Source organism: Aythya fuligula, chromosome 19 (assembly GCF_009819795.1).
Source record: "Aythya fuligula isolate bAytFul2 chromosome 19, bAytFul2.pri, whole genome shotgun sequence".
NCBI classification, from domain to species: Eukaryota; Metazoa; Chordata; class Aves; order Anseriformes; family Anatidae; genus Aythya; species Aythya fuligula.
The window spans coordinates 9,466,629-9,492,773 of NC_045577.1; the positions used below are offsets into that span (position 1 = coordinate 9,466,629).

A 26,145-nucleotide genomic window follows, 5' to 3' on the forward strand; every position below is an offset into this window, starting at 1 on the left:
TGCAGACATCCAGTTATCTTACATTGTCTGGGTTGTTTGGGATCTGGTTTCTGTTCATGGAAGTCTCTGGCTGCATAACCACTAAGGCACAAAGATCTGCACAGCGTATCTCAACGCTTTGATCCCCCATCACTGCAAGGGGCACCCAGGGATGAAAGTCCCACACAGCAGGGACTCAGGGGAGGCAGACACAGATGACTTTTGGGTTTGACCTCAGTCTGTTTAGCTCTGAGCTTTCCTGACACTGCTGCCAACAAGAGGATGTGGTAGCTCTAGGTGTAGTCTTGGCTTTAGGAGCTGTCACACACCAAAAGCAAAAATACCTCCTCCTCCTGTGTGGGAGCAGTGCTGAAACAAGGACTTTAGCCCATAGGGAAAAAAGAATCACTCTAAGCATTTTGGCAGATTAAGACTAGAAACAACAAACTAAATCCATCTAGGAGAGAAGGACTGGATGGTGGCTACAATGAACTTAACTGTTTTCCCCTTGCTCATGGCTGAATCAGAAGCATCACATCTGTGTTGTTAAAGAAAACTTACAGCCTGATTCGTGCTCTAGGACAAGAGCTCACCCCACACTAAAGATATAAAAAGCCTAGTTAAGCCTAGGTAATTAGTCTGTAGTTAATACAGACTAATAGCTTTTTTAAAATAAACATCTACCTGCAATGTTCATGTACAATTGTGTCAAAACTGGCCCCTCTATTGACATGCTACAGGTATAGTTTTAGCAGGAAAGGGAGAGCCTGAACTTCTACAGTGAAACAATCTGAATTTGAGCCTTTCTGTCACCTCATTATGTGTTTCAGCCTCTGCTTCTGCGTGCTCATGTCTGAAAAGTTCTGCCTATATATCCTGACATAAAGGCCATTGAAGGGACAACAGGGCAGATGAGGAATAAGATGTGTGGGCTTTTTGTCTTTCAGTCACCTCATTTAAATGGGAGACAGAACCTCACATTAATCAGAGCGTTTACTGGTGCTGATGCTGTGAGCACCCCATAACTCCTGCGGAAATGAAATCCCCGGCTGTCACATTTCGTCAAGAAGGATGTTAACTAGGGAAAGCTTAATGTGTTTCCCTGCATCTAATTTATATGACAACTGCTCTCTGGAAAGACACCCTTGTAGCACCATTTCCCATACACAGTCTTAAACGCCCAGCCCCATTTAATAATAGGGGACCACACACTTGATCCATGCAGCTGAAGCCTACTCACCCCAAAGTCAAAGCAGTTGAATGAAGAGTGGAAGTAATTTCTTGGCCCCAGTCCATACATCTTCAAAGACATCTCAGTAAGGAACAGACCCAGAAAAACAAACTCTGCGAAATCTAGGAACCAGAAAAGAGATTAAATTAGTCCACAAGACCTTGGTAGGCAGAGTTCTTCATGCAGGAAACAACAGTAATTTTTCACAATACAGACTTCCTCCTTCCAGAAGAAAATCCCTTTGCAATGGCAAACAAGACCCTGAGGAGAGTTTCACATAAATATTTCGATATGAGCGTGAGCTGCATTCAGATTGAGGTATTGGGAAGGCAATGTTTCATGTGTACTGTGGGAAGGTTGGCATGAGCATTAAATATCATCATCCTCTTTGTAAAGGAATTTTGAAAGAGTTCTGGGTCTAAAATTTCCAAAGGTCTAATTTAATTGCACAGATGTTTTGCAAATGCATGTTTGGAGCTTCTGTACCTACGTGAGATGGGCATTTTTGGAAGTGGGGTGTAAGCTTTTATAACATTCTCTCACGATAAAAATACCTTCTTACCCAACAGAGCTGCTGCCTCTGTGAGCTCAGATTCAGAGGTGTTGGGTCTACTGTTAGCACACAGCCACTTTTATTTTTATTACGCCTGCATAACTATATAATTACGGAAGAGCAAGTTCAGTTTCCTTCTGCTTCACATATCACAAGCAAATAGGCTGTGAAGATTTTGATGGGAGAATTTATCACCTATGATGAAACAAAGGGCAGAAAGAACATAGCTGGAGTTTTCAACTTCCGTATCAGGCTTTTTAGGACTTGAAGCTACAGAAAACATTGCCTTTGGCATTTTGAGTTATGCAAGTTAGGTCTGGAAGCCAATGAGCAACAGAAACAATGGAACATTAAAAACAAACATAAGGTTAAAAATCCCCTTGATACCAACACAAACCAAATGGCACACGGCAAACCTCTCCCTCTAGAGAAAAGGGGAAGGAAAGGTTCAAACTTCAAAAGGTAAAGACCAGTCGTGTTGCTTACTGCCACAGAAGCTTCTCAGATATTGTAGCATGCAGATGCTACAGGGAAGACTTCTGTAAATCAAGTTTTATGATTCCAAGAACAATAAAGAGAAGATGGTGCCAAACTTTTCTCAAAGGTGCACAGACAAGGGGCAACAGATGCAAGTTGCTACAGGGAAAAATTCAGTTAATCTGAAATCCCAGTGTTTTGTATGCCTCCTGGAATACATGGCTTCAGCTAACAAGCGTGGGGAAGGAGCAGGGAGGGAACGAGGGCCCTTTCAAACTGCATGGCTTTTGCTCAGGTCTTTGCCTTGCACATTCATACCAAGCGAGTGCATTTGGCTCTGGTCCACTTTGCACTGATGCTTGTCTTTTGAAATGGCCTGAAAAGCGCACTTCCACTATCAAAGATTAAAAGAGGGATTTTACATTTCAAATGGAGACAGTCATGAAATATCAAGGGCATGATGCTAACTGAAATGCAGGAAGCACTATGTAGATGAGGAAGGTTTATTAACACTTTACTGGGTAGCCTAGAAGGGCGCTTCTGCCAACATTTACAAGAGGGGAGGAAATACTGGGAGAGTATTAATAACTCCATGTAACCTAGTCTCCTTGTAAATAGAAGTAATAGCATTAAAGGAGATTATAAAGGGCAAAGTTCACATTTGAGGAATAGGATGACAAAATATGAGATCTGCACACTTCTCAGTGTTTTTGCTACCAACAGGTAGGTTCTATCTGCTGAGTCTCGGCGCTCAGGGGGCACTGCGGTGGCATGGACTCACGAAGGAGCAGCACATCTCCACCTTCCGTAGTGCCAGGAACCTGCTAGGAGAAGCATGTTCCCACCACACCATGCTAAAGTTCTCTCCTTCCTGGAAAGACCTGTAGCAAATCAGTAAGCAAAAAGTTCTCTTCAACACAAGGGATTCCAGAGTGGGAATTTTTGAGTTACCCTGACAATACACTTGACTATCCAAGTGCAGAGAAAGAGACCAGAGGAGCTAATGTCAGGCGTGACTTTAGATAGTAATAATATAAGAATATGAAATCAAGAAAAACAAAACCAACACACAGAAAAAACAAAGAACCTCTCAAAATGTGTTCAACGGTATCAAATTTCCTTGCACACAATTAAAAAGATTGCAAGTAGCAAGAACGTTAAAATCCTTAATTATTAATAGCTGTTGCTGTAAATCAGCCACTTAGACAGTAGCCAACTTCCATTCTGCACCCTGCAGTCTTTGGAAATAAGAAGCAGAATGAAACACTCCCCTAGCAAACCAGATACATCTTCCCAGAACACAGAAGAATTTGTGCTGCTGCTGTCACCTCTTCCGCTCATTAGCCCCGAGGGAAAACTTGCACCAGCATTTATGCCGTTTACGGAGTCGCTCTCTCGCTGGGAAGTTAGAGCTCCCATCTTAGGTTTCATGCTCAGCAGAGCTCAGCAAGCCTGATGACATTTATTTGAATGTCTTCAGCGTGAAGTCCTCTTATTACAAGGATCGATGTCAAACCAATGCTTTAAAACTGATGGCCTTGCTTAGCTGGCAGACAATGGAATTGCAGGGAGGGGTTGTAGAGAGGGTTCAGGGAAAGCATTGCACAGGCTTCACCCCTTTGTATCTCACTTTGGTGGGGACATTGTTATTTATCCAGCAGACTCACCTTTAAGAGTTACATTTCACGTATGCTCAGAAAATAAAAATAAAATAAAATAAAATAAAATAAAAAAATAAAAAACAAGGTAGAATTTTTATTACAATTTTCACCAACATATCCCAGTGCACTTTGCCAGGATAACTGCTATTATTTTGTAAGAAGAAAAAGGAGGAAAGAAACAAGGATTAATGTTCAGTCACCCATCCAGCAGAAGCATTTCCAAATAAACAAACAAAACAAAACAATTATCATCCAGTGCAATGTTTTGTCATTGGACAGACACAACCTGAACAAATATATACAAGGCCAGATTATCATGGGAGAAAAGCAGCAAGCAAATGCCCTAAGAAAAATAGAATCAAGTAATATTCAATATTAAAACAAAAGAAACACGCAAGAAACTCAATAACCAAGGAACAACTTCCTTTTGCCTCTCTTGAAAGAAGAGCCCAACTCATCCTTTCACACCAGATGCCGTCCATCTAGAGCGGAGCTCGCAGTGATAGCTGGGCCTCAGCAGACACCAGGTGCTACACATCACAGCGCTGCACGGACAAGGGATGGAGGCAAGGAAAATGTGGGCATAGTGAACTCCTTGGGCAAAAGGAATTGACTCAGAATGAATCAGCTCCTCCAGCTGATGGATCAGATATGTGATTTCTTCTGACATGGCCCTGCCCATTTAATTGAAAATACAATTTTGTTGTTTGGACCTCCTGGTATTCAGACCCCACAAGTAATTCAATCTGCCTTAAACAGAAGCATTTTGTAATGTGATTGAAGTAAAAAAAGTTTGATACAAATACTCTTATTTAATTTAAGATTTGTACTATTGGCAAAGACCACACTAGTATCTTTTTGCCCCATACTTTTGAATTAGATGGTTAGTGGCTCTTTTTTGTCAATCATCAATGGATTAATTCCATTTCTGCCCTGGCTCCAAGTCTGATGACATTAGGAGCAGGTGTTGAGCCTGCCACTTCAGTTTCCTTTGCTCTTCCTCCTCGTACATTAAAGCAACCAGGAGGAGAACCTCTGTGAAGTACAACTTCTTCCTCTGACAAGGCAGACGTGAAATGTTCAGCAGACATAAATAAATATGCTCATTTCAGAAAGCCTTTTCCCTGCAATTGCAAATGCTGCATGTTTATATCCAGAGGGAGTTGGCTATCTACTTCAAAGGCAAACACAATATCATCAAAAAGGCCTAATTGCATCAAACACATGGTTCAGCATAACACAGCACACAGGGAAGATGTTCTCAGGCCATAATGTCTAAAATACTGTTTTCAAATATTGTATTTATCAGAAAGGAGGCGTTCTGGAACTCATTTTTAGACAGAAACTGAGAAGCAAGCTAAAGATCACTGCAGTGTTAGCCAGGGAAACCCAGAGAGAGTTCCTTCATGGAGGGCAGCCACAGGCAAAGGAAAGCCTGATGAGAAGGCTCCCATCCTCCCAAGGGAAAACTTAGTGATTTAATCCTAAAATCTTCTCATTGCAGTCCCTAAAACTCATCCTGCCGAAGCTTCCACAGCCCTACCTTTCCAACTTTCTTCCATAGCTTTATCCAAGAGCAGAGGAGACAACCACCACCTCTGCTGACCTCCTGCATAGCACAGAAATGCATTCAGCTGCTTTTATATCAGTCCTGTAACTTCTGCTCAAGCTACAACATACATATTTTAGAGGGCCCAGTTCTGAATAGAAAACCCTTAAAATGCTGCACCTCCACTATGTGCCTATGTTACGGACTTTATGGTTGTTGTCCTTGCTGATGAAGGTCTTTGTTGCAAATAGATCTCAAGTGATGGTTATCTGTGCTAGATTATAGAGTTGTCTTCTGACAGAATTCTCTTGGTGTAGATAAGTGCAAGCAAATTATGATCATGGATATTCTTCTATAGGGAACTGCAACTTATTTAACTGAAGGTCCTTGCTCTAGAGAGCAGCACATGCCAAGCATACATGTGCGGTGTGAAAAAACTCACTGCAACATGGCACCGGAGCCCTTTTCATACTGAGAAGGAAATTTTCCCATCTAATTTGAGCATAGCTGTGGAAGCATGAAGTATGTCCTGTCATGCACCATACCCCAAGAATTCCAGGAGTTTCCCATCAGGGTGAATAGCCAGCTCTTTCAATGAGACTAAACAAACTCCAAGTCCCTTTGTAAAGCTCCCACTGTTCCTTTTCAAAGCAGTTGCAGCAACACGGAATATCAAGCAGAGAAACCTAATCAGAACAACTCAACAGCAGAAAAGTTAAAAGAAAAGACCAGAGGAAAATAAATCAATGCAAACCTGTAAGGCTTTAACCAGCCATTCTTTAGGTAAAATTAATTTGTAAAGTAATTAAATGTTCCCCAGAGGGACAGGTATAATTGAATTAGACGTGCCTGGGTAGCATTTTGTGGCTTAGCAGATCTTTGCAGACTTCACCACACTCCTGTCCCTCTGTCACAGTTCATACAACTCCCCACCAGCCCAGCTCCGAGCACCTTCCATGAAACAACCTAATTAGCATTGGCTGCTTCTCTCTTGCTCTGCATCAGACCAGTCAAGTCCTGCTCCTCCTCAGGGAAGTTCACTCATCATGGATTAACTTTAAAGCCACTTTTAAGCTCTGTCACTTGCACAGTTAAAAGATTTCGCCAAGTATTTCCAGGAGTTGTATAAAATCTCCCAGTTTTGTAATATCTTGCCCTGCCTTTATCTGATGGATTTTTGAATGAATCTTGGGCATAGGAAGACTTTCAAGAAGCATTTCTTGAGGACTGAAACACAGATCATTCACAAACGTGTTTGGTGCCAAAGTAACCAGGCTGGCTGCAGTTGGTGTATGCAGGAGAGAGAGGAGCCAAGTTCAGTCCTTACCATGACTGCAATAAATAACCAGCTAGCCCACACATGTACTTTATGGCATAAAATATTCTCTGCTTCCTATAATAAACTCTTGGTTAGTGCGAAATATTGTTCTATGAAAATGATAACTTGCCCCATGAAGATGGGAATAACTTACTGGGATCACTTGCTCTTGGCTAGGTAGTATTCTAGCATAGAGAAATTAAAGTATGGTACCCATGTTTTTCTGAAAGTAATTCACAAATTGGGTGGTAGGGACTTGTCCAGAGCATCTGAAAGATGAACCCACCCCAATCCCTGATACCGGGCAGAGCACAGTTCCAACCTTCCCTACTGTCTGCCGCTGAGCTAGGTAGGGAGCCTAATTTACGCTGATTGTACCAACTACATTTCCCACCTGGAGGTGCACCTTTCATTCTAATCAGCACAAGCAATCCTTCCTACTCACATGAGAATATTAAGCAGAAATTGCTGGCTCATGGCTTTCCTAATGTTCTCTTAGAAAAGTTACTGAGTAAGGTGTTCCCAAAACTTACTTTGGAAATCTGAATACTTCTTTTCTGAGTTGAAAGACTTAAAGTATTTTATTTTTTTCCTCCTAGACATTTAGTCCTAATTCAAGAGAAAATCCTAAGCCTCAAACTTCTAATTACTCTGCCAGTCTAGCTTTCCTCTGTTAAATTTGGGAAACGAATAGGCAAGACAGATTTCTCTGTGTGGCCTGTCTTTTCTATCTAAATCTCGTAAGAGAAACAGTTGAAAGGAGCTTCTGTCCTCCTTATGCATCTCATTACATCTTCAGTTACCTGGTGGCATTAAATATTTTAGCAAACATTAATAGGGAGCTTTTTTGAAGTTAGAACAGCTAGTATTCTTGACCTTTTAGGTCTATAAAAGAAAAACTTCAAAAGTTATCTTCTTTATAATAATGTTAGACCTGAAGATCTGGGTCTAGAAATATTTAAATAAGTAATTTCAGAGAAATCAATGAAAATTAGGTGGATAAGTAACTTTAATGATCTAAGCCACAGTTATTAAGTCAGACTGTTTGATTTTTTCCTAGACTTTTTTTTTTTTTTTTTGCTTCAGCACGTTTGATATAATTTCTATCACTACTGCACATATTTTCACAGACAGACACCATGACATGTATCCCATCTGACCACATGCCATTAGCAAGAAAAAGATCTGTAAAACTGCAACTCTTTAAAGAATATAGAAATAATTGCTAAAACTGTGATGAATTAGCATACAATTCTGTAAACACATATGGACATGTTTTTTCCTCCCAAGTAGCCCTGGTCATGGCACATGCTGTTTGTTATCCCAGGGACACCAGCACAGACAGAGCTTTAACTATATCCGCAATACAAATCACCCATGGATGCAGATCAGCTGCAAAGGGACATGGATTCTGCAGTTCTCTAAGCAGCTGATGATTAGACAGAGCAACTTCAATTTGCCCCAGCATGCACTCTTCACCCCTCCTTTCACAAAGCTCCCTACAGAACAAATCTTCCTGCAGTGGTACAAGACTAACACGTGGTTGAATTTGGAGTTTCAGGTAAAGTTAAAGATCACGTTCCCATGTCATCTCAGATGGATATTTTGTCCTGATGTGTTGGTTTTTTTTTGTCTGAATTATATGACTCAACAACCCTTGAGTTACTAGAGGCACTCATAAATGCATTCGTGACCCTACTCTGAGGGTCATGGGAAGCCCCATGGGTCATGGTGACAGGAAGCCCCCAAAACAGACCTCAGAAATGCTGTGAGCAGCCAAAAACACAAGACCTGATAGAGGAGAGGTGCAGCCCCCAGTACTCACACAGCGCAGTGGTGAGCTTCTCCGGCTGGTCGTAGTGCACCATTGCCACGCAGAGCGTGTTGAGGGCGACCACGCAGAGCACGATCCAGTAGAAACTCTGAGCTTTCACCATGCGCCGGATGAAGAACCGAAACATTTTCTCTTTCCTCCTGAAGTAGGACGAGCTCTCGTTCTTCCCACTCTTCAAACTGGCACGGGCAAAAGGAGACCCTGGGCAGTGGGGCACAGAAACAAGAGTCACCACACCGCATCCCAGCAGGCAAAAGGCCAGAGGATGCTCTGGGGAGCGCAGACCCACTCCCAAGCACCAGAAACACAGCTGAGCAGAAAGCTGGGCACATTGAGAATGGGCAGAGCAAGGGCATCTCGCTTGCAATGACTTTGCGAGGGATGAAGGCTGGGATTATAGAGCTTCATGGATTAGTGCCCAGATCCATATTCAGAAGGAACTGGGCTTCAAGTTCCCCGAAGCTATCTTGAATGTCCCAGTTTAACTCATGTCCATTGGACTCCTGGCTGACTGCAGTCACGGCAAGACCTGGGGTGTTTGTGTCCCCAGTGTGGAGCACATCATCCTGGAGCTGTGCAGCTGGCACCTTGTCCCTCTATCCCCTGCTCCAAGAACCAGGCAAAGCCCCAGCCCTAACTACCAAACTGACCAAAGTCTCCTTATTTTACTCTCTGACTTCATGTCTCTCTGCAGCAGAGGGCTCAGTCTGTCTCCATGCATCATATTTTGGGCACAGCTACTCATTTGTATCAATTCTGCTTATATCAGCTACATTTCAAGTCTGGTCTGAAACCTTGGAAGAGAGTCAAATGTTTTAATAATAGGAAGCTGACGGAAGAAATGATTCCTAATGTAAGCTCTCCCCCTGAGGTACTGTTGAAACAAGCACTGCTGAAACGAGTGATGAAAAGGCCAGTGCTGAGGCAGGCGAAATCAGCACCCGCTGGAGTTCCTCTGCAACAGCCGCAGACGCTGTTGCAAGCAGGGCAGGTCGTGATGGCCACAGGCTGTCCACTACCTGTTTCACGCTATGCTGGCACCCCTCTGATTGTCAGCAAGCCTTGTTGCAAGACGGCTCGTGGCAAGGCAGCACGCTGATGCCCTTCCCCATCATCAGATGTTGCCTGCCAGCGGGTAGGGCTGACCAGGACACGCACCATTCCATCTTGGACCAAGCTCCGTGACAGCAGGTGACTCGCACGAGCTCTCCTTGGAGATGGCTGAGTTTCATGAACAAAGTGTTCAGGCTGCAGCAGCCAATTTTTTTTTTTTTTTTTTCTGTGTACTCGCTTATATTTCAACACTTCCAAGCATGGAAGGGGTGCGAATCTCGCCCTGTTTCATCTTGCAGTAACACCAAACACTGCACCCATCGGAGGGATGGAGCATCCAGCTGTGACAGAGGTGTGTTCTCCACACCTCGCAGCCCCACAGGAGCGTGCTGCACCGGCTCCCTAACAGAAAGCAAGCTCTGTGCTTCATTCCAGATTTCTGGCCATCCGCTGACATGCCAAGTGCAGAGCTGCTCCTGGCCAGGCTTTGAACAAATGCCTCACTGAAAAACTCAGTGTTCTGGTGTTGTTAGTTTGATATCCTTCCTTTGGCAGTTTAAAAAAGAGTAATAGAAGTAATAGTGCTCATCTACTGTTTGTAGGTAATAAAATGAACTACAGGTTAAAAACATAGGCTACAGCTGTATTGTGGTAGCGTTAAGCAGACGAAGACCTCTCAGAAATCCAAGCCAGTCCATACTTTCAGACTTGCACAGGAATAGTCTCTGCAGCCCTTTCACCCCCTCTCTGTTGGCTCTGCTGATCTTCCAGGAAAGAGCAGCAGCAGCAGGCCACGTTCTGTATTTAAATTGATTTAAACCTGGAAAACATCCTCTTTTCTAGATTTCATTGTCTGGAAATCAAGACAGTGCCCTGTCTCCAGTTCAGCATGGAGGGTGGGAAGCCAAAAGGAGTCAGCACCAACAGCTGCAGGCTGGTTAGCGCAGAAAAAAAGGCATGGAGTCAGAAGGAAAGAAAATAATAAATTTTAAAAATAACTCCAGAGAGCACAGTGGGAAGTGTTTACCACTATATAGCTTTATAATGTAATTATAAGGCTCATTGAGGTACTTGTGTTTGAATTAAAGTGCAACGTATTCAGGCAACAGCCAGCAAGAGACCTGTCAACGTCTCTGCCCCTCTGGTCTGCATCTTATCTCTGTGTTCAGCAATTGTATCGCTAGTTCTTCCACAGTTCTTGTGCTGCCATCAACAAAACATGATAGCTCAAGGAAACCATCCAAAAAAACTTTTCTCAAAACCATACTCTTCATGCATAATCACCCATACGATCCAATCGTTTGTTATGCAGAGCTTCAGTCTTTTCAAGAGCCTGCAGAAGTATTTGCTTTATCCATTTCTTCTTTTTAGTCTTGTTCCATGAATCAAAATCACAAACACTTCTCCCCAGTGGATGAACCACTCACAGAAGGTGGAAAGCACTGCTGTTATTTTCCCTGCCATATGCTCCTGAGACAGTTCCCAGCTCTGCATCAAATTATCCACGAGCCCAGATGCTCCGTCATCCGTTGCCACCTGAAATGCTGAATTGAAAGATCTGTTTGCGTGGCATGGGTGCCCAGAGCCTAGAGGGACTTGGATGTGAATGCAAAGATCTCATAATTATTGCAGCCATAAACAAATGTTCCAGAAATGATGATTCCGTGTTATCCATGCAGGGATCTGAGCTACTCAGAAACAAAACAGAAAAAATGCACACGGCTGCTGCAGTTTCACCTTCTTTCAGCAACAAATCTCGCATAGGAGTGTCAGCAGTTTAGCCACAAAACCTGCAGCCTGTGGCAGTCCAACAGAGAGTGGTGGTGTCAGGAACACGCAGAGCAGTGCTCATTTCCTGCAAGCAGGTCTTCATTTAAAGGGGAAAAAAATCCAGCAGCAGCTGTAATGTCTTAAAAGGTTAATGCCAAATTTCCAAAGAGTATTTGAGGCGCTCATGCTTGCAAGCATACATGGACATGTACTCTCAGGAGTACTGTTTGTGCTGCTGCCCTTACACATCCAGGATTTGCTGCTTCATGGTAACTGGGGTGCCAAGGCATTTCTTTGGAAGATAATGAGAACATCTGCTGCTTCAGCAGCAAAACAAAATACAGACTTGAACAACAGGGATAGGAATAAGCAAAATAACTGTCTCCAAAGCAGGCAGGAAGATGTCTCTCCAACCAGCAGGGAAAAACCACAACTGAAAGGTTTTTCTGCTGATGTCCACCGAGCTGGGTGCACAGAGGGGTGCTGGGTGCTCTGAGCCTGCCTCCCATGCAAACCAAAGAAGATGCCAAATTTGCACCTGCAGTGGCAGACTTTGCAGGATGCCACACTGCATCGGAGGCACAGGGGCAATTGCATGCATATGCATGCATATCTCTATATCTGGCTTTAGACATGTGGAAAACTCAACAAGAACCCCTTCTAAGGCAAGGATGAGGGAGCTGGGGCCACTGCCTAGCATTTGCCAATGCCCATTCACTTGACAAAGGCTCCTAAGCCATACTCTGTGCTGTAGTGGCAGGTGTGACCAGATGTCTGTCCACTTCCTCTCCTCCCCACAATTGATGAGGCTTAGCGGCATCGTTTGACATATTTGGGTTTTGTTAGCATACGTGAGCATGTTCCAAGCAGAACCGCAGTGTGCCCAGCACAGCATGGCTTCTCCAAGCGTTTTAGCAGGGCTTTCTGAAAGGGTGCAGCATGCGAGAGCTGAGCAGGGCAGCGAGGGGAGTGGGTTAAGCCATGATGCCTTTGGCTTTGGAAAGCTGAGTGCTGCTGTAGGAGCAGTGATAGTTCCCCTTCTTGAAACTACAGTTTCTGGAGCAAAGGAGCCACTCGGAGGAAACAGGACATGAACGCGTTTAGCCGAAGATCTAAACCTGGCGGAATGCGAAGCCAGTACTCACCAACGGAGCAAATGTCTGTGAAATGGTCCTCACCTTCTTCAGCATGAATCAGGTCATTTTTGCTCTTCTTTATTGCAGCTCTTTTCAACACTGTGTGCAAATTAAAGAGAAAATGCCCCGTGAGCTTTCAGAGTGGATTCTCTCTCCCCCACCCCTCACTCTCCAGGGCCAGCATTTACTGCCCAATGTCAGCTTAAAGCTCTCACGCAAGGGTGTAAGCGGGAGCAAAAAGGTCAGCCTACAACTTTGCAGGGTCTCTGCATGCTGCGATGCCAGGGTGGTTACTTATTTCACCTTCTAGATCTTGAAGGTTTGCCAGGCACAGGTCTGCACGCTTACATTTCACCCCATGGCAGACGCAGTAGGGTGGGGGGGTGTCACTGCAGCTGCTGGACCTTTTAGCACAGCAGAAAGGCTGGGCAGGATCACTGAACCTTTCTGAGCCCCCGTGGGTTACAAGACGAGTGCTTCTATCCATTAAAAACATTAATGTTGTTTACAGCGTGCACCATTAAGAAGTTAGCATTTATGGGGCTTGGATACCGTTTACCACAGAGTGATGCCTTAAGCAGCAAAAAATGCTACGTTGAAAGCAACTGCTACAACTCAGCAAACGCACTCTTAATAGCACACACTGCACAATTCCTTCCCTCTGGGGATGTCCTAGCTCTCTGAGAACACTCTTTGTCCAAGAGCAGGGAGGATAAACACCGCTACACCGTTTTACAAGACGGGGAAGGAGAACTGCAGCCTAAGGCTTGGAGAGGTCTGCACTGCTCACCCAGTGCACGCGGGGAAGCGCAGGAGCAGAGTGGATGCTGGGCCCGCGACCACCTACCTGCAAACCTTGAGAACTATCAGAAAAAAATACGTTGATACAGTTTTGTAACAGCTTCAAGACAGACAGTAACTAAGCACCGTTTGCTATCAGCAGTAAGACACCCCACGGTGTGGTGATACAAACTGTTCAGAAGGCACACACAGCAAACCCACGCACTCTGCAGCAGCTAACCTGGATGTGTGTTTGTATGAGAGGACCCCCTCACCTACACCAATTTCCCTGCCTTGTCAGAGAAACAGATGGACTCCTTCCTCTCCAGCTAAGCGTTCATGTTTGTGCCACCTCAAGGAAGCCCCCAGAACATCTCCCAGGTTCAGAGGCTCAAAGAGGACAGGATGCTCTCAACCTGTGGTCTGGACCCAATTTTTGCAGATAACCTCTTCTGTTCTTTTTTTCCCCACCCAGCAGCAGGGCTAGATCCTCAGTCCCTGCAACAACCAGTGCTGGGGCCCTCCAGGTTGCAGCTGCCCCATTGAACTCCAGCACACCCAGGGCGATACCCAGCACTGGACCTTAACCAACCCTGGGAGCAAAGTTTCACTGCATTCCTTGACATGAATCAAACACCTTCTCCTTTATCTTATCCCTCATTCCCACTTCCCTTCCATACCCCCCAAAGAAAAAAAAAAAACACCCTAAATTTAGTAATTAGAGCATGCCATCTCTACAGGCACTTTGGATGCAATGACCCCTGTATAGGAGGCTGAGGCCGTTTGCTAGCAGAGACGTGGGCTGCTCTATACCAGTTGGCTTCAAGGCTGGGACCATCACCAGGCTCCTTTAGCTTACTTGGATGAACGGAGCCTCAGCGTAACTGGGACTTTGCTCCATGGCCTGCACTCACCTCCAGTTTGCTTACAGCACTCAGCCCTTCAGCCTGCTCTTCTAGCACTCATCGCAGCTCGAGACTACAAGCCCTGGCTACACCCACAGGCTGGACAACACACCCATGCACACACACACCCCCACATACACACCCACGGAGATTTTCCAAGTGCACCTCAGCCCTGACCTCCTGCAGCCCCAGCTCATCCATCCCCGAGCCCTCCCCGAGCGCAGGTCACCCAGCCAAGCCAGCGGCCGGGCGCGCGATGCCCCAGGAGCCACCAAGCTCGGGGCAAAAGGAGCCAAAGCGGGTGGGAAGCATCGCCGGTGACCTGGGCGCTCGGGGTGAGGGGGGAGCGCTGCCCCGCTGTGCCGCCTGAGCCCCTGGTGATTTGCAATCCACTCACTGTTGTAGCTGCTGCCGCTGCTAGTCTCTGCCGGTGCCGTGCCTTGTTGAATCGGCCCTTCCGAGGCGGCCCTCCCTGACAGTGAATGGGAGGAGAAAAAAAAAGAGGGGGGAAAGGGAGGGGAGGGGAAAGGAGGAGACATGGGAGGACGAAAGATGGTCAGAAAAGGGAGAGGGAAGAATCTTTAACTGAACTTTGACTGTCGCATCCTAAGAGCTCATCGGTCTCGAGGCACAGGGAGAGCGGACCCCGCGTCCTCGCTGCACTGTGTCCAATGCTCCAGCCGGCCTGACACGCTAGGGTCACACGTCGGAAGAGAGGATCACCACACCCTGTTATGTCTTACTGCTTACAAGTAACAGGGGTCTTAGTCTCTTTGTCAAATCCATTTGGAAACCTTGGTTCAGAGCCCTGCCTTCTCTCACTCAGCGCATTTCTCTTCTGGCATCCGCCCTGCGGCCTACCCCCAGGCACAGCCGCCTCTGCTTGGGGCGGGTGCCCCTGCCACCCCGCGGGCAGATCCCCATCCCAGAGTGGTGTGTCATAACTGCTCATCATCCACCTGCAACCTCAAAAAGGCCCGGTACAGGAAAAGGGACTCTTTAGCCCGACTTATTCCAAGTGCATGCAAGAGCGTGTTGCTCACACCCTCCTGGTTGCAGCAGAAAGCCACGTCAGCGTACAGCAGGTGAACCTCTCGTGTGTTGCGGGAGGAAAACCACACAGCAAAACGACCTACCGTCCAGAGGAGATTTCTCTTCTGCGTTCTTGTCTTCCTCAGCCAGCATGACCTCCTCTGTAAGAGGAAAAACAGCCAGGCTCAACCTCAGGTTTATCGCATCCCCACTCTAAAACCCGCTGAGCTGGGTGCAGCAAACCTCTGTCCCAGCTGTATCACCCAGTTACACCAAGCCTGTCAAAAAAGGGATGGTTCACAGAACCAGGGAAGGAGGTTAAATGAACCACCTGAAGACTGCAGCACTTCCTCCTCTTCACAATGAGCCATCCACTTGAGTTTCTTTACCAAGATACCACCCACAAGGAAGGTCTCTAGAGCAAGAACCTTCCTTCAGCTCCAAGCGAGGCCACAGGTCTCCACACGGCAGAGGATGGTCCCTCATGCCCAGCCCCACTGGAGACACCAAGGAATGAAAGATGCTTGGTGCCCATTGCCACACTTATGTCTCCATCAACAATACCAGGATTTAAGCCAGGGGAAGAGGGTCTGTCTCATTGCACAGAGTAACACTAGTGAGGCCGTGGCACACATCAGCTCTGCCACATCACAAGGGACAGAATGTCACCAAATAGCCATCAGGTCAAATCTTTGTCGAAATAAAATCCATGGCAAAGTTGCTATAGTGGACTTCAGGCTAGCACAGTTCAAACTGCAATGTACGTGAGATGTCACCACTGGTTTTCCATTGCTGTATATCTTGTCTTCAAAATATGAGTTTATACTTTCCTACAGAACAAGAACTCAAAGAACACTGAAAAAAAAAAACACACACACACACCCCCAATCGAAACTGACTCATTTCTGTGTGAAAGAAGACCAAATTTCCTGAGGTTTCACAATGCAAATGTCATCACCCAAGTCAATTTGCAGCACGCACCATGCTGCGCCAAAACTTGAAACCTTACAGTTCATATGGCCTGAACTGCAGATTTTAGCTTGCTGCTGTAAAATTGTGTAAGGATCTTCTAAAAGACAATCAAAGATTACAAAATATTGAATTGGCAGCTGGTGAACTGTACACTTCCTTGTATTATTAAAAACGACAAATTGTTTCATATGTTTGACATAGATATTTTAGTAAGATCCCAAATTACGTCTGATACTGCCTTCCTATAAAACTTTGCTTAAAAGTCCATTTAAACCAGCCTAGATAGAAGGCTAACTACAAAAATAAAAGCAAACCACAGCCAAACATCAAAGAGCCGTCTGGAGGAATACTGGAGGGATCAGTACTACCACACAAGTCTTACATAATCTCTTTATTAATCATCTGGGGGAGAGAGAGAGTGAATGATACTTTAATAAGACAGCAAATTGAGAAGGCTGGAAAATAATATTCAGGACTGAGGAAGACCAGAACCTAAGCAGAGGAAAACAAAAGAAAATGCAAACTAATGTACCAAAGACTCAGAAGGTGGGAAGGAAATCAATGGTGCTGAGAGAGGGTTAAAAATGTCAAGTGAGCTATCAATCTGCTTGTTAATAGGCATGAAGTCCTTCAAAAAGAAGGGGAAAAAAAAACAACCACCACCCACAAACATGAAAACAATACAATTCAGGTGTTTTCTGAAGCTCATTAACACAGGTCAGACAACTAAAATGGGCTTTTTTAGTTCAAAAACTATCTCCCTCAAACTTCAAAAAAAGGTACTTCTGAAGTCTTGCCTAGGGTGTACTGGTATATACCAGCTATACTGGTATTCTGGGGTTAAAATTGCAGAAGGAGTTAAAAAAAAAAAAAAAAAAAAAAAAAAAAAGTTGATGACAATAAATAATGAATTTGACTGCTGTAAAACAGAAGGGATGGTTAGAGAAGCTGTCCCCTTCCCAAAGGCAGCTGGACAAAGGGCCTGCAAATGTGATACCCAAAGCAACTCTGTGCTGGCAGAAGTACAAGCTCAAGATGCTAATACAGTAAACAATTTCCTATAGACTTTTAAAAAAACCTGCATTGCTCATGGAGTGTGATTTAAGGAGCTATATGTTATATCTGAAATGGGCTCCTCTGCACCACACAGGTAGGTTTTATTTACCCATACAACAGGATAGCAAGTTGCACTGGAAATTCACAACCATTTGGGCTGGAATGTATGTTTAGGTCTTGTGACAAACAAGCCCAGGAAGGCAAACACATCCCAGAGGAGCTCTTCTGCCACTCCCAAAGAGAAGCTGAATTTCAGAATGCATTTGGTAATTATATGGACTAATACAAGCTACCCTGTGGGACTGCAGGGAGCAGACACATGGCCATGCAGGTGGTGAGCAATGAAAGTAATGAGCTAGCAAGAGGTCAGAAGGCAGGCAGCTTTTCTTTAGGAGCTACACCCAGTTGAGTACAATGCAAGAGAGATGTCTGCTTAAGGAAGACCCAGCACATTTACTAGTCAGTGCTCAGAGAGCTGTCAGCTTCAATCACTTCTTGTTTAAAGAAAAAAAATATATTAAAAATTAAAACACTCCAGTAAAGAAAGCTCATTTGCTTAGGTGGCAACTCAATTCTGTGCTTGATTTGTACCAGTGCAGGAGGAAAATCACTGTATTTGTTCCCTTCACAGATCTCTGACTGTGTAGGAAAATAAATTACTATTTTCCCCTGTTTCTAAGTGGCCTCAGATTGCATGTTCCTGTAATAGTTTGCCATTACTCTTTACCACCCTTTGCACAGAAACTGAAGAACAACCCCAAGTCTCCAGATCACCTCGGGGTCCTGTGACCTGTACGGACATCACGATTTGCAATGGTGTACTGATGCCATCTGATGTTCCAGAGTCACCCGTACCCACATGGCCAGACTGATGACAGGTTTAGCCATATTGAGGTTTCAGAAACCATGATGATAAATGCCAATGGAACATCTGAATTTGTAAGTGACAATTTGATACCAATGTATTTTCACCTACAAAGTACAGTCTTGAGACAACTCTGTGGACCAGCTGAGCCTTTGCCCCAAATTCAGGGCCCCAAATATATCTCCCTCCACAGACATACCTCTTCCATGGTTCACTTCTGCTGTCTCTTTAAAATAACCAAAAACCACATCTCACCCATGCAATTGCCTCAAGCCTGTCTCTCCTCCACCCTTGCTCTTTAGTCCTCTCCCTTGACAGTCACTCCCATTTGTCTTGTATCCTCCAGGGAGCTGAAGAGACATATCTACCCCAGTGGGGCTTTATAAGGCTTTTAAAACCTGCTTGTAAGATAGTTCAGCAGAAAGAAATCACATCATTACTTTTTTTTTTTGTTTGTTTTTAAACCATGCAGCATCTTTAGCAGAGGCTCAGAAGTTGCATTGCCTTTAGTTATCACTAACAGAGACTGGCAGAAGATAATTAGGAAGCCTGAAAAACCTCCAAACAATAGTATCTCCACATTAGAAGAGATATTCAACAAAGACACAGTATCAGATCAGCAACTTCTAGCCTCCAAACAAAGGCACAGGACCTTCGCTAGGATAGTAGAGTGAGGGGTGTCTCAGCAGAAAGATTAATTGCTGATCATAAAGTACTGACAAACCTCAGCACAATACAGGACTGGAAATAATGGCAGTCGTCTTCTACTGAAGAACTGGCCAGCAGAACAAAAAGGCAAAGCAGCAGAGAAACATGGTGCCCCTTCTCTTTGACAAGGGGCGATAGGACATAATGTACTCTAAAGGAGAGTGTATTACAGCAAATAACTCACTTTAATCAGACTACAGAAGTTAAAAAAAAAAAAAAAAAAAAAAAGGAATTAACCATTGACGCTTCAAACTAGCCATCGCACTCTCACAGGGGTCTCTAATTCCTAGCAATTATTCTCTCTGGCCATCTCATGCATGTTGTTGCCATTTTTTGTGGATGCTGGTTACTTCTTCCAGCTGTGTCAAGGGCTTGTTGCTGTGTTTCTTCTACAGAAAGGTGAAGCCTGAGGTGCATAAAGCTTTGTTGTGTCAAGGAATGACATTCATGTTACAGTGAGCTGAAAGAGAGAGGTTAAATCCATTCCCAAAGCCTGCTTACTACAGGAGAAAATAAATGTTCAGAATCAGTGCTGTGTGAAAGAGATGGATTGGGAAAGAAGGAAAATGCAGAAGATCTGCAACTCGATAAGCTCTGAGCAGAAAGAATTCCAGTCTCTGAGCAGTGTTTTCAAATCGATGCATGTCCTTCTAAGGTAAGAGAAACATCTTCGAAAGAACATTTGTGGGCTTATTAACTCTTTACTCTGTGCAGAGAACTTCTAGTTCTCCCCTCTCCATTCAAAATGCAGCATGACAGCCTAACAGTTGCTATAGTTTTGAGGAGTTTAACAGGGAAAGCAGCAGTGGCAAAATCATTTGCGTGGATTACATTGCTTGACTTCACCACTTTCTACCTCCTCCGAAGGGCACAATTTTGGATTGAGTTGCTACTACTTTTGCATGGAGCGAAAAGAAAAACATGAAGCAAAGAGCAACCTTATTCTGACACACAGCAGGTGGGACTAGACGGGGTTGCTGATCACCAGCAAGACTTTATTTGATACTGGTTGAGCTCAAGAAGCAGCGTTTGGTGAGTACAGTTGACTCATGCCTAGAAGAGTACCATGGTGTGAAGCATTGCTTTTTGCACCTCTGTCTGCTGGCTTTCAGCAGAGGGAAGAGTGGGTTTTTAAGTAATTTGCTAAAAGCAGATAAATGACTTCATTCTTTGAGATTAAAGTTAGGATTACTGGTCCATTTCTAAATGAGCCATAGAATTTGCTTCTAAATGTTACAGACAGTCAACACTCACAGGTTTGGCATGGCAATTACCATAAGAATTATAGCAAGAAGCTATGTAATTTAATCATTGCTTCTGGCCTGAAAGTCACACCACTGAACACCTTACTGCTTTGAAAACACTTTTGGGTTTCTAAATCACGTGTAGGACATCTGCTCACAACACCATCAAAAAGACTCCACTGAGTAACAATTTTCCATGCTTAGTCTTGGCTTCATGATAAACTTATATGGGAATTTTACATGAAATCTCCTGTTATTTCATTTGAAAAATATGTAAACTCTTCTGACTATCCCATGTCTTCATCCTTTAACATGCACACAAGAAATGGGTTTAAAACCTTCGTACCTGGTCTTTGTATGATCCTATTTCAAGGAAGTCAACCTCTAAGGAAACTGACTAGAGAGAGGGTGACTTTTTTGTTATAAGTCATGCATGTCTACATTCAACACTTCAGTACATCAGCTGTGTTACAATTTTCTCCTTTGTTCCCAACCCTTCACTAGGGAAAGCCTTTGTTAAGCACTTGATCAATTAAGGCTTCCTGTATTAACTATAGCTCAGACAAGTAGCTACACATTAAAGATATGATTGCTTAAAACACCTTGGTATAGATTCCTCAAGCAGATACGCTGCTGACTGTATTAAACAATCCACATTTAAAACAGCCTGAGCTACCTTTGCTTCAGTTACAACCATCGCTGCACTTCTGGTGATTTATCAGTAGTGAGTTGGCACCAAAATATTTTAGCTGTGCCAAGGTACCTCCTTGAAAACTTCACAAGCACTTTTTGTTACTATTTTCTTCCTCTTTATAGCCTTATTTCACCACTGGAAAAAATTAAAAGTGCCCCTAGAAAAAAAGGAAAAATGTAGTCAGATACTTAAGGGCCAGGCTACTAAAGATTTCCATTCTTACAACACCAATGTCTATTAAGACAAGTCATTAAACCAGGCCTGGAACATGATCGAGTCAGACAGCATTTAAGAAGTACAAAACAAAGACCCACTGTTTTCTTATGGATGACTAAACAAGCTCCAATTTCAGTATAAGAAGGGGTTAATAGTAAACAACCTCCAAATTTTTTTCAGAACTACCTTTTTAATGCAACACGTACATCAAGAGATAATGTTACTCACTTCACAAATAGAGAAGGCTCTAAGAAACATTAAAGGCACTCAAAAGTGGTCAATAAATAATGAGTATAATGCTAAATTAAAATCAGTGTTGACAAATGGGAGGTAGTGTACAGATTAAGGAAAGATTTTAGTCATTCAAATACTTTCCTTGGTTTTACACCCATTACAGGCCTTGAGGTAGGAACTTGAGCACTCTTGAGAACAAGGAAATCTCCTTTCCAACTCTAGCAACTACTCAGAATATGTAAAGTGCTACAGAGCAAAACCAACCAGATTAAGTATTATACTTAAACATTAAGTATTAAGATGCCCCTTTATGAACCAATGGAACATAGTTTTCCACTCTTCCTACCCTGCATCAAAAATAAATAAGAAATAAATGAAATAACAAAATGCTCTGGGGTGGATACTATAAATACTAGAAGCCTAGAGAGCCTTCCATGAGAAGAGCAGAAAAAGAGCAGATTGGCTCTGCACGCTTTTGAGCAGAATAAAATAAGGTGAAACAAGGTAGAGACGCAGCAGAGAGTGAGAATTAATAAAAAGAAATACCAAGTACACTCCTGAGCTCTTCCTCCCACTGCAGCAGAAAGACATCATACTTAAAATCAAGGAAAAAACATTTTTCTTCAATCAAATCAACTATTAACATGTGGAACTCCTTGCTACAGGATTCATTGAGGTCAAGGATGCTAGAAGGATTTAAAAAACAATTAGATAGTTACATGAATAATAACCAAACCCCTCCAGAGTTACATTAGAGCAGAACACCAAGAGCTTTTGCTTTGGCAAAATTTATGCAAAGAGCTTACAACATCTCACTGCCTGGGGCTGTTGCAGGCTGGATAGCCTCTGACCTCCATTCTGCTTGTTTTTCTCCAAAGCACTTTCCTTTGACCATGACCACACACACGGTCCTGGGCAAGGAAGAGTGGCACAATCCATGATTCACATGGGCATAGCTGAAATCCTGGCTTCAGAAACAGAAATGGGAAATCCCCATCGGTTGCACAGTCCCACAATTGCAATGCCTGAATTCCAAACACTTGATTCTCTCTTTTGTCTAGTCTTCATAATATGTTTGTTTTGTATTTAAAGATTTAATAACATTAAGTTGATTAGTTGACTTTAATTATTGTTATTATTCAGCTGCACTAAGAAGCTTTTTTTTTTTTTTTAAAACATTCCTATTGTATCTTCAACAGTGCCTTTACAAGATATTTTTATTATTCCCTGATTCAGCTCTTTTGCATACACTTGCATGTTCTGTAAGACCTTCTGGGTCCTGTGTTATTAGACAAAATAAAAAAAGATGAGCATTTTAGAGAAATTTCACTGTATATTCATGTGCCATTTATACAGCATTAGCAACACAGAAATAGAATAGCCAGTCATTCCCAAAGGGACTCGGTGCTTGGAGCAGAGGCTGGCTGTGTATTTTATAACTTCTCCAGCTCAACTTTCAGACCTCAAGGTTCAGCTAATGACCTCCTCGTAGCTTTTATTGGTACAACAGTCCCCAAAATAAAACAAAGCAACCCACATCCCTACAAGGAAATTCTCATCTTTATTTTATTAATGGAGAAACTGGGTTTTAGAGCCCAAGAAATCTCTAGAGCCTTAAAAGCAAGATGGCAGCAGAGCCAAGGCAGAATCACAGCACTCTGCTCCAGCTAACCAAAAAGCCATTAATTAATTTGATTTTGAGGTAGCAAAAAGCTGTAAACAAATGAGAAGACAAGTTCTAAATGGAAAGGAAAGCAAATGGCCCCTGTTTTCCTACAGAACCACAGAATTAAGGGGAGATAAAGAGTGGTTGCCTAATTGAGGGCACTAGCCATAGAACAGTCACAGTGAATAAAAGTCAATACAACTGGCACTCAATTGTTACTGTGCATAGTGCTCTGGGGAATAATGGGATCAAGCCACCATATAAACTGCCACTAGCTCTTTCTGTTTTACATTTCAGACCTCTTTCTCTCTGGCCAGGTTGTTAAAACTCATGTTCAGGCCACTCCTGTCTGAGAAAGCTTCTGCAGTCCTCTTCTCTGCTGGCCAGTGGCTCACAGCAGGCACCAAGGCAGAGCAGAAACAAAGGTTTGTCCCACAGCTTCAGAGCAACACAGCACCAGTCCTGCCACCAGCCAGCCGATGCCCACACCACATCACTACACAACGTCAGACCTCAGTTTCCCCATTTGTAATGGGCAGAGGTGAAGCTGACCTGCCTAGGAAGGCAGCTGAAAACCTATTTGTGAAGCCACCACTTCTTTTCTCCCCATCGTTATTCCAAAAGGCATTTTCAGTTTAAGCTTTGCAGAAATGCAAGCAAGGAAGCAAATCAGCCCCAGAAGTTTTCTCAATGCTTAATGAATTGCACTGCGGTTATGTCAATATATATTAGCTACTCTATAACACAGAAGGGTTATTGGTAATCTTTACCATCCAATAAAAAGAAAAACCTGCTATTTTTGTTAAAATAGAGATTTTAGGTCTTTCTTAAACTTGATCACTGCTTGCAATAAAGCCTAATGTTCAGTTATAATAGTTCTAAAGCACTGTTCACATGCGCCAGGGTAAGTTTCATGGAAGTGATCTTTGTGGCTCATAAAAATGACACTCCAGTGTATTTTGCCATTATAGCAAGAGAGGCTTATAAAATAGCTGTGGTGGAAAGTAAATAAAATATAAATGACTCATCTCAGGCAACAGTTTCCCCACCACAGAGACTGTGCACTGTATCGCTTTTTGTATTATATCATATTAAGACAATTGCTTTGATCTCAGCAAAAGCAGGTTGGCCCAACTCCTTTATTTCTGCTTAACCAAACTGGGATCTTCTGCAATAACTTCAGTGTGACTGCTCAGGAACAAGCATAACAAAAATAAGAAGTGCTAGTTGGGTCCTGTCCAGGCTTTGCTGGCCAGGGATGCCAAGAACTGGTCCTGGGGTCCTTGTCCTTGCCATCACCAGACTCTACGTGCCACGCACCTTGGTCCAACATTAGCTGTGTCTCCTTACCTGCTTTGAAGATCCACTCCAGGTATCCATTTAGCTCCCGTTCTATTTGCTGCTGCCTACGGAGTTTCAGGAAAGCTCGGCGATTTTCTACCCTCTCTCGTTCTTTGGCAAATTCACTACAGAGGGAGAAGAATAAGAAAGCACATCACATAAAGTCAAGGAAAACACACAGCCCTTCTTTTGGCATTGAGATTGTCTTCACAAAGCCTGTGAAGTCGATAGCAGCAGGAACCACAGCACACTACACATGGCTGCCCAACAAGGTACCACTTTGATTATACCTCAGCTCTTTCTCTGCCCCTCATCCTGCAGGAGGACTGCGAAATCCCAAATGCACACAGTTCTGTTCTGGGGCCACACAACATCCTTGCCAATGAGATCCTGATGCACTGCTGCATACACCCGTCCAGTCAGGCATTACAAATTGCTGTCCCCAATGCTAATACGTCTCCTCCGTCCCTCTCCAACACCTAAATCACTATCCCCAGATATTTCCCTCTAGAAGCAGAATATTTTGTCAGAGAGGCACCAGTGGTCTTTCAGTTCAGGAAGAGATTTACGTTTCCCAGTTCACCCTCCTCAGAATTTTCCTTCTGAGGGCTTAAGCCAACTTTGACAAACACAAGTTGAACAAGAGCTGTAGGTGAGGTTGGGTACTCTGCAGGAAGGTGAAATACCCTCAACCCAGAGCATCTGGGGTAACAACGATCTTGCTATTTGATAAAATCACATGGAAAGCAAGCAAATTGTCATCAGATTATGACAAGGCTATAGAGTGTGTGGGGGTGCGGTGAATGAGAAAGGAAGCAAATAACACAGGCTAGAAAAAAAAAGATTCACCCAACCACTGCAAAAGCCTTTTCCAAGTACATCCTACAGCCTACCTTGAAACGATGCTGAGACAACAGTGCGGCCCCCACCTGCAGACACCCACACTAAGGCTTTCCCCAGGCTGACCTGTGTCACCTCTAGGAAGCTCCTGGTGCTCCACCTGAAGCTACCTCTGCAGATGTACGTCTCCTCTACCATTTGCAGGGCTCCAAAACAGCCTGTGCAGCCCCTCGCTTTGAGCACACACCAATGAGGGGTAACAGGACTGAATCCTGTGACACCTTAACCTGAGTGGTAAGAAGCGTGATGAGGTTTTGTCCCTCACATACACCAGTGCCCCAGTCTTTGTCCCACTCGACATCTTAACATCGCAGACTCCTTTCTTGCAAGCCTTAGTTAACCTCGCTCTTCACTACCACCTCACTAATCACCTGCTCATTACCCATGCATGCTCCTCAGTCAGAATCTAACAAGGAGCAGGAGATGGGAAGGAGGAGGAAGTATGGGGAAAAAGGAGGTGCAAGGGCCAAAGCCAGCTTTGTATTCACAGTCTCCATTTCACCCCTCCAAGCTGACAATTTGCTCAGTTTGGCAGGACTGCCTGACCCGTGGAGAAGGGGACTGCAGGAGGACTTGGCTCAGCACTGCGACACACGCAGCTACCAGCCGTGGATGTGAGCTGCCATCAGCTGAGCTGCGCTCCTGATTTTGGCAGCATGCTCCCAGTCTCCTGATTCCCCTCTCCTGTCCCCCACCTGGCAGCACAGCCCATCCTTAAAACAGAGGAAGCCGAAACACCGCTCTGCTCTGACAGCTCCTCCTTGGCATGTGTCTGCCCAGTGGCTCGGGAGCCTGCACGTGTCAGCTGGGCTGCCCATTTCCTCCCTCTTCCTTTTTAACGTGCTCGTTTCTGATTCAGCACCTGCTGGTTGGGGCCACGGACCTCCTCTCCTTTTCCATTTCTCTCTGGATGGGGAAAAATGGGATCGGACAACGCGAGGTGACAACACGCATTTAACCTGCCGGGAACA

At 44.1% G+C, this 26,145-nt stretch overlaps 1 protein-coding gene across 10 annotated transcripts in view; it reads right to left on the reverse strand.

The window, feature by feature from the left end:
• The window catches only part of LOC116496971 (voltage-dependent N-type calcium channel subunit alpha-1B-like), a 280,195-nt gene that overhangs the window by 110,658 nt on the left and 143,392 nt on the right, over nt 1-26,145 (reverse strand). For 4 of the 10 annotated variants that reach the window (XM_032200415.1, XM_032200411.1, XM_032200412.1 and 1 more), the window contains exons 8-13: nt 24,284-24,399; nt 15,383-15,439; nt 14,644-14,718; nt 12,571-12,660; nt 8,594-8,803; nt 1,220-1,332 (exon numbers count right to left, since the gene is read on the reverse strand). In XM_032200415.1, coding sequence (XP_032056306.1) covers nt 1,220-1,332; nt 8,594-8,803; nt 12,571-12,660; nt 14,644-14,718; nt 15,383-15,439; nt 24,284-24,399 — 661 coding nt within the window. The remainder of the gene's footprint in view (nt 1-1,219; nt 1,333-8,593; nt 8,804-12,570; nt 12,661-14,643; nt 14,719-15,382; nt 15,440-24,283; nt 24,400-26,145) is intronic. The other 6 variants (XM_032200421.1, XM_032200416.1, XM_032200417.1 and 3 more) reach the window with 3 other exon arrangements.